A 15,267-nucleotide genomic window follows, 5' to 3' on the forward strand; every position below is an offset into this window, starting at 1 on the left:
TGCTTGTTACCTCCTCAAAGAATTATAAGAAGTTTGTCAGGCATGATTTCCCCTTCATGAAGCCATGCTGGCTCTGCTAGATTATATTATGTATTTCTAAATGCTCTGCTATTACATCCTTTATAACATTTCCCCAACGAAGGATGTTAAGCTAACTGGCTTATAGTTTTTTTATACCTGTTTTTTGTCTCCCTCTCTTTTTAAATAAGAATGTTACATTGGCAGTTTTCCAATCCTCTGGGACTTTTCCAGAATCTAAGGATTCGTGGAAGATTACTACCAGTGCATCCACTATCTCTGTAGCCACTTCCTTTAATATCCTAGGATGCAACCCATTAGGTCCAGGGGACTTATCGGCCTTCAGCCCCATTAGTTTCCCGAGTACTTTTTCTCTAGTGATAGTTATTGTATTTATTTCCTCACCCACCAACGCCCCCCCCCATCCCCCTGGCTTTGCCCCATGATTATTTAGTATTTTTGAAATGCTATTAGTGTCTCCTACTGTGAAGACTGATGCAAAGTATTTATTCAACTTCTCTGCCATTTCCTGGTTCCCCATTATTATGTCCCCAGCCTCATTTTCTCAGCAGCCTATGTTCACTTTGGCCTCTCTTTTCCTTTTTATATATTTACAAAAGCTCTTACTGTCTGTTTTTATATTACTTGCTAGTTTACCCTCAAAGTTTACTTTCTCCCTCTTTATATTTTTTGGTAATTCTTTGTTTTTTTTAAAACTTTCCCAATGCTCTGGCTTACCACTAATCTTTACTACAATATATGTTTTTTTTTTCTTTCAATTTGATACTACCCTTAATTTCCTTGGTTAACCATGGTTGGTTTATCCCCTTCCTAGAATCCTTCTACCTCACTGGGATATATCTTTGTTGTGAGTCATGAACTATTTTCTTAAATGTCTGCCATTGTTCATCAAAAATATTTTCTGCTAAACTCCTTTCCCAGTCCACTCCAATCAACTCTGCCTCATTCCTTTATATTTACCCTTACTTAAGTTTAGATAGTTGTTTCTGACCCAAGTTTCTCACTCTCAAACTGAATGCTAAATTCTACCATGTTATGGTCACTGTTTCCTAAGGAATCTTTTATTCTGAGATCATTTATTACACCTGCCTCATTACACATTACCAGATCCAAAATAGCCTGATCCCTGGTTGGATCCACAACATATTGTTCTAGGAAACTCACGAATATGCTCTATGATTTCTTGCTCGTGGCTACCTCTGCCAATTTGATTTTCCCAATCTACTTAAAGCTTAAAGTCACCCATGATTAATGTACTGCCTTTTTTACATGCCCTCTATCTCCTGATTTACTGTCTGTTCTACAGTATAGACTACTCCCACCAGTGTCTTCTTCCCCTTGTTTCTTACCTCCACCCGTATAGATTCTGCATCTTCTGATCCAAGATAATTTCTTGCTGTCATCTCGTACTAACAAAGCTACCCCAACACCCTTTCCTTCCAGCCTGTCCTTTCGAAAAGTCACATACCCCTGAATATTTAGTTCCCAGCTTTGATCTCCTTGTAACCAAGTCTATGTAAATATGGAAATATATTGCTTTTATTAACAACCAATGTTACGTGCATAGTTACTTGATTTATGTCAAAATTATTAGCATTTTCTGCAGACATGGGGCTTGTCTTGTGTGAAGCTCCCAGACAGTCCCAAACTAAACAGAGTTTGGTGTTCTGAGGCCATAGCTGAACTGTGATTCCAAGCAAAGAAGGAGGCTTCATCTCATAATTTGTGGCTGGACTTAAGCCTAAATACTTGAGATTAAAAGGCATGACACCAGATATTATTGTTTTGACAAGGTGCAGAATTCAGTGTTGAGTTTTTTTTTAAAATATAGTCTTCGATTTTCAGATAAAATTTTTGTTGGTCTTTGTTTTTACAGTGTCCAGCCCTAAAAAGTCATCTGTCTCTGGCCAGCTGAGTGAATTGAGCGATGCAGAAGATGAGATTCCCACCGTACAAAAGCCAGTCAAGTTTTGTGAGGTGTACTCTACTACTATTCCCAGTGTGGATAGCGCAGTGGAATCCTGGGATGGGTCAGGCATAGACACAGGCTATGGAAGTCAAGGTAACAGATAAATTTAAACTGTAGTTTTTTTTCTTTGTGTTCATGGGATGTTGAACTCATAGGCAAGGCCAGCATTTATTGCCCATCCTTATTGCCTTTGGTGCACTAAATAGAGTGGCTTTGTGGAAACTCTTAGCCACGCACTAAATCAAGTGGCCTTGTGGAATGTCTTAGCCAGATGTACTGATAGATTTGTAAATCTGATAAGCTAATACAGCAGTTTTATTTTCTTTTATTCATTCATGGGATGTGGGCGTTACTGGCTAGGCCAGTGTTTATTGCCCATCCTTAATTGCCCCTGTTCAGAGAGAATTTTAAAAGTCAACCACATTGCTGTTGGTCTGGAGGTAAGGACAGCAGATTTCCTTCCCTAAAGGACATTTTACAACAATCGACAATGGTTTCATGGTCATCATTAGACTTTTAATTCCAGATTTTCATCTGGCATAGCCAGATGATTTGAACTCAGGTCCCCAGAGCATAATTAGTCCAGCGACAATACCACTATGCCATTACCTCCCTAATGGAATGATAGCCAGGATCATCCCTTCCATTATTTTGTGTTGCTCAGGAGATGACATAACTGCTGGTGATTGGGAGAATTGGGAGTTTTAATGCTTAATTACAAATGTCTTATTGGTTCAATTCACCAGCTGGTCCTCTTATGCCCTTCATTTTGGTATGTTCATTTTAAGATGACAGGGAGAGCATTGAGAAGGTTTTAGTGCCCATTTAAAGAGCTGGTGCAGATACGATGGGCCGAATGGCCTTCTTCTGTACCATTAAATTTCTGAGATTCTGTGACATGCCAGCTGAACTAATCTCCAGACTACCCATGAGCAAAGTCCATGGGAGATTCACCAGTTATACCTAATTATATATGGGCCTTTAGGTCTTCATGTTTTATTACCTTCCTGAATTCAAAACAAATTGGATGAAATCATCTGTAAACAGGTATGTGTGTTTGGGCCAAAAGTAAGCATTTTTATAATCCTAAAAGCTACAGGTTTAATCAGCAAAACCGTGTTGGAAAGAACAAAAGAAGTATTTCAAAAAATTAATAAACAGAACTCTCTTTGCAAATTATAAAACTAAAATGAGTTGGCATACCTCATTAGTTGCACAAATTGTGCATAATTTGCACTCTTAAGACATTTGGATGCATACTATGGGAAATGGGTTTGGCGAAATCATCTTTTTGAGGATGGAGTTGAAGCATATTTTTGAGGCAGAATGTCAAGTTTGTCTTTAAATCTGGTTCTTCCTATAACCGACATGTGGGTGTTTAAGTAAAAAGTGGAGGAGTGCGCCATTTCACAGCAGAATTGTCCCTCAACTTTCACATTTTTCCCCACATTTCCTTTTTTGTATACCTTCCTTTAATTTTTTGAGTAATGGCATTACACCTCATACAACTCTATCCAACAATAGACATAGCAACGTGGACCATAAAAAAGCCATCCTGTTCCAATTTTGGCCTCTCTACCCTGCCTTAATTCCATTTACTCTCAAGAAATGTTTTTCATGTCTTTTCAGCCAACCTAAAATGGCCATTGTTGGTAACCAATGATCTTTGTGGTTTTTTAAAAAGGCTCTATTTCATTGCCTTCTTGCCAACGTGATGGTGCAATTTATTGTTATGCTCAGTGCCACTCTTGGTTTTCTTTTCGTATGCTGATGACACAATTAGGGTGTAACTTCCAGGTTTATGCATTTTTTTTTCATATCTTCTAAACATTGGAATGCTAATTCAATTCATAGGGATTTACCATAACGTCAACATTGAAGTCTGATTTGTTAGGACAGTTACTAGGTAATTATTAGGGTAAGTAGTACAATATCATAAGCAGGATATATATATTTATGAAAATATGCAAACCTACTTATTTATTTTTAAAATGTAGAAACAATACAAACTACAGTAGAGAAAATACTATTGCAGTCACATGAGATTGTGGGATCTTCAGACCAACATTAAAACATGTGGATTATGGTCCTAACACTGAATTTAGATACTGCCTGTCCCATCCCAAGGCCTGTACACACAATAATCAATCCTTTCCAAAACATTCAGTGATCCATGTCAAAAAGGGTTAATGATTTTTTTTAACACCACTGCATACTCAACTGTTATGATACATGAGTTATTTGGGCTTCACTCCAAACCAAACTGTTTTTATATTGAAATCCCCAGACATGTCAGATCTGTTATAGCATTTGTATTGTCAGATGGTGGTGTACTCTCATGCCGCTGTACTGCTCCTGGAATATAATATCCTGGCAATACTGCTATTCATTGCAGAACTGTGAAAATATTTACAAAATATTATTTTGTACTCTCTTTTATCAGAGGCTGTTTACAATTTATATCAATGACTTGGATGAGGAAATCTAGTGTAATATATCCAAGCCTGCTGATGAAAGGTGGGAGTGTTAGCTGTAAGAGGATGCAAATAGGCTGAAAGGAATATAAACGGGTTAAGTGAGTGGTCAAGAATTTGCAAAGTGAAGTTATCCACTTTAGAAGAAAAAAATAGAAAAGCAGAACATCTTTTAATTGGTGACACTAGGAAACTTTGATATTCAGAGGGACCTTGTGTTCTTGTACACAAATCACAAAGTTAAGATGTAGGTACATCAAGTAAGTAGGAAAGCAAATGGTATATTAGCCTTTGTGACAAAGGATTGAAGTAGAGGGGTAAATAATTCTTATTAGGGCCTTGCTGAGACCACACCTGCAGTATTGCGTCCAGTTCTGATCTCGTTACATAAGGAAGGCTATATGTGTCTTGGAGGCAATGTGACAAAGGTTCACTAGACTGATTCCTAGGATGGGGTCCTCTGGGATTGGTAGAGAAAATTAAGCCTATAATCCCCAAAATTTAGAAGAATGAGAGTTGAAACATATAAAATTCTTCAAGGGTTTGACGGAGTAAATGCTTAGAGGACGTTTCCCCTGGCTGGAGAGTCTAGAACTGGGGGTCACAGTCTCAGAATAAGGGGTTGGCCATTTAGGACTGAGATTAAGAGAAATTTCATCACTCAATGGATTGTGAATCTTTTGGCATTCTCTGCCTCGGAGGGTTGTGGATGTTTAATTATTGAGTATATTCAAGTCAGAGATCAATGAATTTTTGAAAATTGAGTATGAAGATAACAGGAGAAGGTGATTTTGAGGTAGAAGATCAGACATAATCTTACTAAAACAAAAACAGAATTACCTGGAAAAACTCAGCAGGTCTGGCAGCATCGGCGGAGAAGAAAAGAGTTGACGTTTCGACTTACTAAATGCTGGTGCAGGCTCAAAGTGCTGAATGGCCTACTCCTATTTCTTGGCTCCAGGTGCCTTGGGCTTGGTGATAGCATTCGTTCCTGAGTCAGAACGTTTAGAGTTTAAACCTTGCTTCAGACAGCCTTTGCAAGCTCTGTCTCTTAATTCTAGGTTGACATCCCCCAGGATACTCGAGTCTGTTGACCCTTTCCATCATATGTGCTTTGGAAACCCTTGTCCTAGAGGACCAACAACCCCACCAGTTGGTATAAAGATGTTATGGCTATGGAAAGAGTGTTCATGTCACTCTCTATCATACTGTTAATTAGCCTGTGAGTCATTCCGCTTGTGTATGCTATTCTCTGAGGGAAATGTGCGAAGATACAAAAACAACAATGTGATATAAGAATCCACTCAGTAAGATATTTTGACACCACTCAAATTAGCACTTTAAATCAAAGCATGATTTTTTTTTTAATCAGAAGGGACCAAATGTGCATCTAATTTGACCCTTGCTTTCAATGTGCAGTGAATAGTTTGTGACGTGCTTGGTAGTTGGCAATAGGTTATTCAGTATCCGGGAACCCTTCTGTATATTTGTGGTACTTACACTGGTGATTGAAAATAGATGAAATTACATGAGATGTCTAATATATATCACCACAGAAATGGATAAAGAGGTTTGCTAGTCACTCAACAAGTGCTAATTTATTGTTTCCAAACCCATGATATTAAACCGGGAATTTAGCTTCCCAATGTAATCAGTAAGTTACCAAGAGAGGCATCATGTAAAAGACAAACACAAACAGGATTACCACTGCTCCCAAAGCAGTACGGCATTAGTTGTCTTGGTTAATTTTACACTGCAGATGTAAATTCTCCATTCATCTCAACTTCTCAATGTTATGATGGTTTGTCTGTAAAATCTAAAAAAAAATTTACTTTTGAAGCATAATAGAAGACAGCATTAGCAACGGTTTACAGTCATGTTCAGCAATAACTTATTGGAGATACTTACTGCAGTGTGTTACCAAATGGGCGAAGGGATGCCCCTATGCTGACATGTATTAGCAAATCTCAGCAAGTGTAGCTTATGAGGCTGCTAAATATGCACTGTTTTCGAAGTGTAAGGAAAGGAAGAATCAATCTACACTCCTGTACCTGATTGTTAAGTGTCCTCTGTTATGAAATATATCCATGGGGGTATCAGGCTCAGCTATCTTCCATTTTGAAATTCCAAAGTTCCCGGAATCAGGGATCCCCCCACCCCTACCCCCAAGAGCACTGCTTCCAGGAGCTTGGGGAATCAGCCATTTAAACATCCCACTGCAGTGCACCTCCCCACCACCGCTGGCTCTGTGACATTGCTGGCTGTTGTTGAAGTCTCCAGCATTAGTGACATCACATGACCATCACCACAGTTCCGTGACGATCTGATGTGGAACAATCAGCAAGAGCTGGAGTGTCGTGGGTGGGGTCTCAGCAATCTTAGTGGGATAGGAGGTGTAATTACTGCAATGGGAAACTTGAAAGTGCAGGCATTGGGACGAGACAGAGACTTGGGAGAGGTAGCAACAGGAAATTTGGAATTTGAAAAAGACTGGGGGCCAGCATTTTATGTAGTGCTGGGATTTCTAGAACCTTTTTTCTGTTGGAAAAGAGTATTGATTTTACAGAGATAACCATCTATGTATACCAGTTTTAAAAAAACTTACTTTTAGTCATGCTTTTGTAACAGAAATATTATCAAACTAAACTAAGAACTAAAGATTGAGACTGGATGATATGAGTGTCAAAAATACAATATTGCAGATCCTTAATTTTCAAAGAAAACTCCTCACTTCTCTTCACCAAACTGAGTGGTGTGTTAAGAGTTTAGCCCTGTTTGATTCAATCAATTGATGCTGAACCCCTGATGACTTTCAAAGCAATAAAGCAGTAGCATCTAGACATACCAGGTCACGCATTTATTCCCTTCAAGTATTTTCTAATTTCCAGATAAGGCAGGATGTACTTGTGCACACCCCACGTCCAACCCCATCCCTACCCTGAGCAATCTGTCTCTAGGCCTGTTGTCCTGATGGCTTGTCTTCTATGACTGGTGAAGGATGTTCTGTTTGCCATAAGCCTTCCTAATTTAATTAATATTAACTCCTTGCTTTCCAAGCATTCTTCCTGACTACTGATTCCATTCTAAGGACATGTTTAAGATTATGCTGAATGCATTTCTTCCACACCACTCTGCCAAGCTTACAGAAGCGAAGTCAAATAAAAGATAAATCAATAGGATAGATTAAAGCATAATAACTACAACACTAAAAAGAGGTAAACATTACTTATTTTTCCTAATAAAAATGTTGAAAGTAGACTCTGCAGGTTGCACAGAAAAAGCGTTTGGAGAATCTCCTCAAAACTGGTGAATAAGTAGCTATCACATGGTATATATACCAGACAGGAGCAGGGGTCCCATAAGAAAGCATGATTTTTTAAAAAATTCCCCAAAACTAATTAAACATTGACAAGTTCCTACACCTTATGAGGGAGCATTGAATTACATGTCAAATATTATGTGACTTCCTGTTAGTTCACAGCTTGCTCTTTTAGAAAATAAGTATATTCAAAATCCACAAGTGCATCAATACAACAGACACTAGTAAATTTCTAGCTCAATAACTCAAAATCAATAGCAATAAGAAAAACTTATTTGGTGATGATCGATTTATGGAGCAATAGTAGTGGCCGTTAGTTGGCTGGCTGAATAATAGATAAGTAGGTGGAGGCAAGTTCTCTTAAGAATTCTGATCTTTACAAATTGAGTTTAAACTGATTATTAAGTAACTCGATAATATCAATAGACTCAGGTGATTGAGAGAAAAACTGCCAGATGAAATTAAACGACTTTTTTTTATTTGTGGTGGTCGTACTCCAAATTGTCACTAATTACATCATTGATCAGAATGCCAGAGCAACAGAACTGACATAAATGTATCAGGGACAGCTGGGATATAAATTAAGTTGATCTCATGAGAGATAGAAAGCTCCATATTGAACTACTCTGATTAGACATTTCTAATGTGTAAAAAAAAAAGGTCACCCCAAGGATGCACTGCACACTACCAGGTAAAAATATATAAATGTAAGTTGATTAAACAGAAAGCTGCTGGAGGAGATTTTTGTCTAGACTCAGGGTTAAGATGCAGGAGGGCAGTTACGCATTTACAAATTAGGAGCAGTAGGCCATTTGGCCCATCAAGCCTGCTCTGCCATTCAATAAGATCATGGCTGATATGATTGTGGCCTCAACTCCACATTTCACCTATCCCCAATAACCTTTGACTTCCTTGTTAGTCAAGTATCTATCGACATCTGCCTCAAAAATAACCCTGCTTCCACCGCTCAATGACCCAGCCTCCACCGTTCTTTGGGGAAGTATTCCAAAGACACTTTTTGAAAAAATTATTAAATACAATAAAAATTCAATGAAACATGTCCCTTCATGTCACTGTATCATATGAGATGGGACATATTTTTAATTTCAAAGTAAAGTTTTTATTTAACTTGTAACAGTTTTTGGAAACTTCATCCCCCTCGTGGATGAGGTTTCATAAAAAACATAGAGGCCACTTGGCCTTTTCAGCTGCCTGCCAACCATAAGGTTGGACAGCAGCGTAAAATTCAGATTAATTAGGTCCTTAATGGCCTTAAGAGGCCCTTCAATTATCGGCAGGCGCGCAGCCGACTCTGGCATGCACCCGCCGAACGAAATATCACACAAATTCGCGATGATATTGGGACGCATGCCCGGCCTCATCACGTGTCATTATAAGTTCCGGCGTGTCAGGCACGCGCCCACACGCTGAATGTAAAATTCTGCCCTATGTTTGAAACATGTCGGAAAAATTAGAAAAATAAAATGTATTTTATGTTTATATAAAAATACCCATATCTATACCAGTTAACATAAACTAAGGGTACAGTTTTACAGGGAGTATAAGAACTAAGACACCTGGGGTTCTTAAGCACAAATCTTGGGAAAGTACCAGATCAAGTTGATGAAGCCTTTTTAAAAAGCATATGGCATCCATGGCCTTGTAAATGGAGGCAAACTACCAAAACAGGGAAATTATGTTAAACTTTTATAAATCACTGGTTAGCTGGGCACCACACTTTAGGAAGAATGTCAAGGCCTTGAAGAGGGTATGGATGAGATTTCCCTGAAGGGTACTGGGGGTGAGGGGGCTTCAGTTATGTGAAGAGAACTGGGCAGGCTGGAATTGTTGTCTTTAGAGAAGACAAAGTTAAGGAGATATTTAATAGAGGTGCTCAAAATTATGAGGTGTTTTGTTAGGGAGTGTTGTGACGTGGCAGATGATGTGCGCCAGGCGGACCAAATCCATAAAGGAAGCTTGGTTGCGTTATCACAATGGTTTTGCAATTTGTATTTATTACAAGATATGTACACTGAGTTCAGAAGTAATAAGTCCACCAAGACCTTCAGAGATTTTTAAAATTTTGATTAAAATATTTATTAAATATAGAAGATTTCAAGCACATACATAAGACTACAATTACTTGTTGCTATAAGAACTCCTAAAATTCCTAATTACCCTGACTCCCAGTTACACTCCCTTTAAGGCAACAGTCCAGAATAGATTTTAGATTTAAAACAGAACCAGCAAGTTAAGACAATACCCTGGACAGTGGAATTCCAAATGCTTTTCCCCAACTTCAGTTTCGTTATATAGCAGACTTATGCACAAGTGCTGGAGGCTTCATTAAAGCTATTTCACACACTCCTGTTAGATCTTACATGGCCTTCTGACACATAGCCTTTAATTCTCCTTTATATATGTTTCTCTCTTTTTAATATGTAAATTCTATTGTTCCATATGTCTTTGAAACTGTAACTTCTTCAATATAAAAACTTTCTTGTTGCCAATATTGTCAGTAACCTTTGGGAAAAATAAATACATTCCTTAGCCTTGCTTATCTAATTAGTTGTAAACAGCCTAAGATCCCTTTGAAATCCAAATCTCTTCATTTATCTAAAAATGCAAACTCCCTTCAAATTTTACATGCTAAGTGGCATCCATGTTTACCCATTAGCGTGTCAAGCACTTAGCTTCTTTTGAAGATTTAAAGCTTGCAGCCTACATGACTCCAGATGTAATTAAATCACACAGACAGACCCAACTATACTTTCCCCCGCCCACCTCCAATAAACCTACCTCACAATATGTTCACAGGGACAAACATTTCTCACTAGCAAGAGGGTTAGAAGGCAGAGAACACAGAGTTAAAAAAAAGCTAGTGAAAGGATGATATTTTTAAGCAGTGAATTCTGATATGGAACAGATTGCCTGAAATGGTGGTTTAATCATTTTAAAAGGGATTTAGATATTTACCTAGAAAGGAAAAATTTGCAGGGTTTTAGGGCAACAGCAAGGGAATGGGACAATAGGACAGCTCTTTCAAAGAGCCAGCAGAGATACAATGGACTGAATGGTCTCCTCCTGTACTGTAGGTTCTATGAAAATAAATTTTCTGCATGATACTTTGTACTAAGTTTAATAGATTTCTGTTTATTATAGATGACAAACTTTAGTCCCTACTGCATTATAGAAAGCCTGGCTGGATGAAATAATTAACCTTTCTCTGTTTAAATATTAATAACATTCAATTGAACATTCATTGAGCCTCCCAGGGGGAGGAGATGGCATTGTGGTATTGTCACTGGACTAGTAATCCAGAGACCCAGTGTAATGCCCTGGGGACCTGGGTTCGAAACCCACCACGACAGATCGAATTTGAATTCAATAAAAATCTGGAATTAAAAGTCTAAAGATGACCATGAAACCATTGTTGATTGTTGTAAAAACCCAACTGGTTCACTAATATCCTCTAGAGAAGGGAATCTGTCACCTTTACCTGGTATGGCCTACATGTGAGTCCAGACCCACAGCAATGTGGTCGACTCTTAAATGCCCTCTGAACAAGGGCAACTAAGGATAGGCAATAGATGCTGGCCTAGCCAGTGATGCTCGCATCCCATGAACAAATATTAAAAAAAATCTTCACCCCCACCCCCCACCCCCCGCCCTCCCACCACAATAAATTATGACTGTTGGAAAGCTTATTTAAATATCAAACATTCTATTCATCAAAACATGTGACCTTACTCTATAGTAAACATGTCCAGGAACCTGACATTATTAATATAGACTAGACTAACTTATCTAAAATTATATCTGTTGGAAACACGTAATGTGTTTTGATTGATTAAACACCCCACCCAGAAGCATTTCCTTCAGTGTTTTCTTGTCATAGTTACAGTTCAAAATTTCTTGCCTTCTGAATAAGTTTTGACTGTAAAATGTGTTATCTAATGAACTGGTTATAATTTTGATTGCATCAATCGAATACTAGACATTGCTCTTAAATTTACAAATGAGATTGGTGCATTCCAGACTTGTGTGCTGTTCCAACTAATTAATGATCTGTTACAACTCCATATGGTTTGCATATCTTAACCAAGAGATGACCAAAGATATTACCCCTCGCTATAAAATATAATTTTTATAAAGTAAAATTCACTGAATAACTTGACTAAATCGTTTATGCTGTACCATTACTATTGAAATTGTATTTCACAGTAAGGCTTTAAGTGACCTGGCATTCATTCGCTATAATTTGGGGTATTTTTAATTTTATAAATGGATTAATACTGTAATATCTGATTGTGACAAAGCAACTGTTCAATTGTAGAAATGTTATCCAATGTATAGTTTGTGAATGTGATTAAGTTTTTGTGGCAGAGTGTGATAAACCCAAACCACAGTATTTTGCTGGAGTGGAAGTAATTTACTAATCTGGATAACATTAACAATCAATGCAAAGAAGGAACTTCAACAGATTTATGTATTTCTTTTGGTTAAATACCCTTTTTTGTCTGTGAGGCACTAAGATTGAATAGTCCCTCATAATTATTTTGTGTTTCTTGCCTTCTCAAATTCCTTCATTGGGCAGAATCTTGGGTGTGGACCAATGTTTCAACTGGTTTTGAATCTTTTATCAAGCATTCCTATATTGTCTCTGAAATCCTAGGCTTGAATCTCCTATGATTCTTTTCTAAGGTCCTTCTGGATATCAAGCCTCTGGCTACAGCCTTCACGCACATGAATGGAGAAGTGCCAAACTAAGTTTTTCACCTGCCAGCAGGCATAATAATAACCCATATCATGAAGTAGCATTGAGTGACGATGAATGGGATAGACCCACCACTAGTGGGTGAGTTGTACAATTCATTTATCAGTCAGAACAGATGCTGCAAGAAGTTATTTTCCCCTATGCTACGGTTTGGTCTCTTTTTCATCTATTAAAAGAACTTCAATAATGAACAGGAACAACTTAATTTTGCTCATATTCCAACACTGTTGTGAATCAATAGATGGGCTTAGTATTGAGTTTTTATATTGTAAAACTGATTATGACCCTTCCAGGATGTTGATGGAAGGGGCATAAAATGCCCCTCTAACCTGGATCATGATTTTCATCCTAATAGAGGTAGAAATCTGGTAGATCTGATACTATAAGTTCACATTGCAAGCCTGACCGAAATTCTTAAATTGGTTGCAAGTGTAATTCTTAGCACACTCAGGATTGTTCAGCAAGTGCAGCCAAATCGCGGAATCACTTCTAATGTTAGACATATTCTGAGTTTTGCAAGCAGGTGTTGATTGAATACGGTCAGTACTCTGTCTATTGCAGAGATCTATCCTCTGCAGGCAAAAGGAATATGTCTATACATTGTACCTTTTTAAAAAATAAACAAAAGCACAGAGGACAAAAGCTCCCTAGTGTATTTGCCATGGCAATGTCGCGACCAGTCTGGATCCCTGCTGTATAATCAGTATAAATTTGTGTTCCCTTTGAAATTGGAATTCTTGCAAACGTCCTAGTACAATTTGAAAAGCTTCAACAGCCTGTCTCCTCCTCTTAGCAACACTCAAGTTCTGTATTACAGAGTAACTATCTCCTAATTTCAATAGTTTACAAGGTTAGTGTGGATAATGGCTATAATATATATGCTTCTGTGGCATTACCCAAAATCAGCTGATGATCTTTTTAATATAGAAAATTATAATCATCTGACTCCAATTCCCTCATCCCTGGAACCATTCTCATAATTTTTTTTCTGCATTCTCTAATAACTTCACATCCTTTCTAAAATGCAGCACCCAGAATTGGACACAGTTCTCCAGTTGAGGCCTAGCCAGTGTTATATAAACGTTCATCATAACTTCATTATAGCAGATGATACAGTACAGCAAAACTGAATGTAGTTTCTCTTAACATTTTAAAAAAGATTTTTGGGCTGTAAAAACCTGCATGTTTTTTAATAATATGTGTATACTATTTTCTCTGAACAAATTTCAGTTATGTAGGTGGTCATGATGGATTAGAAGCAGATCAGGAAGAAAGTTTCTGGTCCCAGGCGCTAGAAGATTTGGAAACCTGTGGTCAGTCAGGAATTCTGAGAGAATTGGAGGTATGAAGTCTTGCTATTTCCATACATATGCTGTTACCCTTTCATAACAGTAATATTGAATGATTTAATATTTCATCCAGCTTTTGTTCTTTAGCCTATATATGGTCTTGATAATTACAGGAACCTAGCTCCTCTTTAAAGAAGGCTGGCAACCAAAATCAACTGAATTTGAGAAACTTGGCTATATTGGTACTTTTTTTGAATGTTGAGTGTTGGTGTGAGGCAGTAATTTTTAAGATTGTAGTTTCTAATATATGCAACATTTTTGCTTAAAACTTACTCAAATTAACAGCTCAGTATTTAACAGTAGATAGCTATTGCTTTTTAATCCATACTAACACAAGACTATGCACACATAGTAAAATAATGTTGATACAATCATCATTCTGCCCAACTAATGTTCTGAGTCAACTCAAAATTTTAAAAAGTGTGAACATAACACTATACATTCCAATTTTCATAACTCTTACCCACCATTACTAATAGAGTTGCCTTTTCATTTCATTTTCCTGGACCCTGAACTTTACAGCTTTGGTATTTAATTCAACAGGCAACAATCATGTCTGGGAGTGCAATGAGTCTAAATCATGAAAACAGCCTGGGTCAGAGGCCGCTAGGAAGACAGTCAAGCTTCCAAGAGAGAAATCCTGTCAGAGCACATTACACCCAGACTTCCCGCAGCAACACTTTACCATCAGATGGTGGGAGATCAAAGTTGTTTGCTATTAGAAAAATAAAGCAAGAAATGAAAGAAATCATGTCACCAACACCAGTGGAGTTGCACAAGGTTTCAGATTTCATAAAATATATTTATTCTAATCATGCTTCTGTGTTTCTTAATTCCATTTTCAACATTTCAGTTTCTATAATGGAATAAATCTGAATTATCAGTTTGACTGATAAAGTGGTTAGACTTGCAAAACTCATTTCCCTGACTTGTAAATCTAGACTTGAAAGTCAATCTGTGTTGTAATTTAGTTTTAAACAGAAAGGCCTGATTATTCAAATGATATGTCTGAAGACTGCACAATGTTACTCTGTACTATTGATACCTTATCCGTAGAAGCTGTTTTAATGGAACATAGCAATAACCAGCACACTACTCAAATAAGATATATGCTATACATTGATTCGGTACCAAGTTGGAAACATAATACCTTCTTGAAATCTTTCACAGGTAACACTATACAAAGATTCAGATATTGAAGATTTTGGATTCAGTGTTTCGGATGGCCTATTGGAGAAAGGTGTGTATGTCAACAACATTCGCCCAAATGGACCAGCTGCCCTTGGTGGTGTCAAGCCCTATGACAGGTTGTTACAGGTATATCAGATTCAATATTTTAA

General features: G+C 37.6%; 1 protein-coding gene across 1 annotated transcript in view; it reads left to right on the forward strand.

Annotated features, from left to right (window-relative positions):
- Positions 1 to 15,267, forward strand: part of grip1 (glutamate receptor interacting protein 1) — a 111,116-nt gene that overhangs the window by 95,236 nt on the left and 613 nt on the right. The window contains exons 19-23 of the mRNA XM_041215951.1: positions 1,916 to 2,101; positions 12,506 to 12,659; positions 13,809 to 13,920; positions 14,471 to 14,707; positions 15,098 to 15,244. Coding sequence (XP_041071885.1) covers positions 1,916 to 2,101; positions 12,506 to 12,659; positions 13,809 to 13,920; positions 14,471 to 14,707; positions 15,098 to 15,244 — 836 coding nt within the window. The remainder of the gene's footprint in view (positions 1 to 1,915; positions 2,102 to 12,505; positions 12,660 to 13,808; positions 13,921 to 14,470; positions 14,708 to 15,097; positions 15,245 to 15,267) is intronic.

Source organism: Carcharodon carcharias, chromosome 21 (genome assembly GCF_017639515.1).
Source record: "Carcharodon carcharias isolate sCarCar2 chromosome 21, sCarCar2.pri, whole genome shotgun sequence".
NCBI classification, from domain to species: domain Eukaryota; kingdom Metazoa; phylum Chordata; class Chondrichthyes; order Lamniformes; family Lamnidae; genus Carcharodon; species Carcharodon carcharias.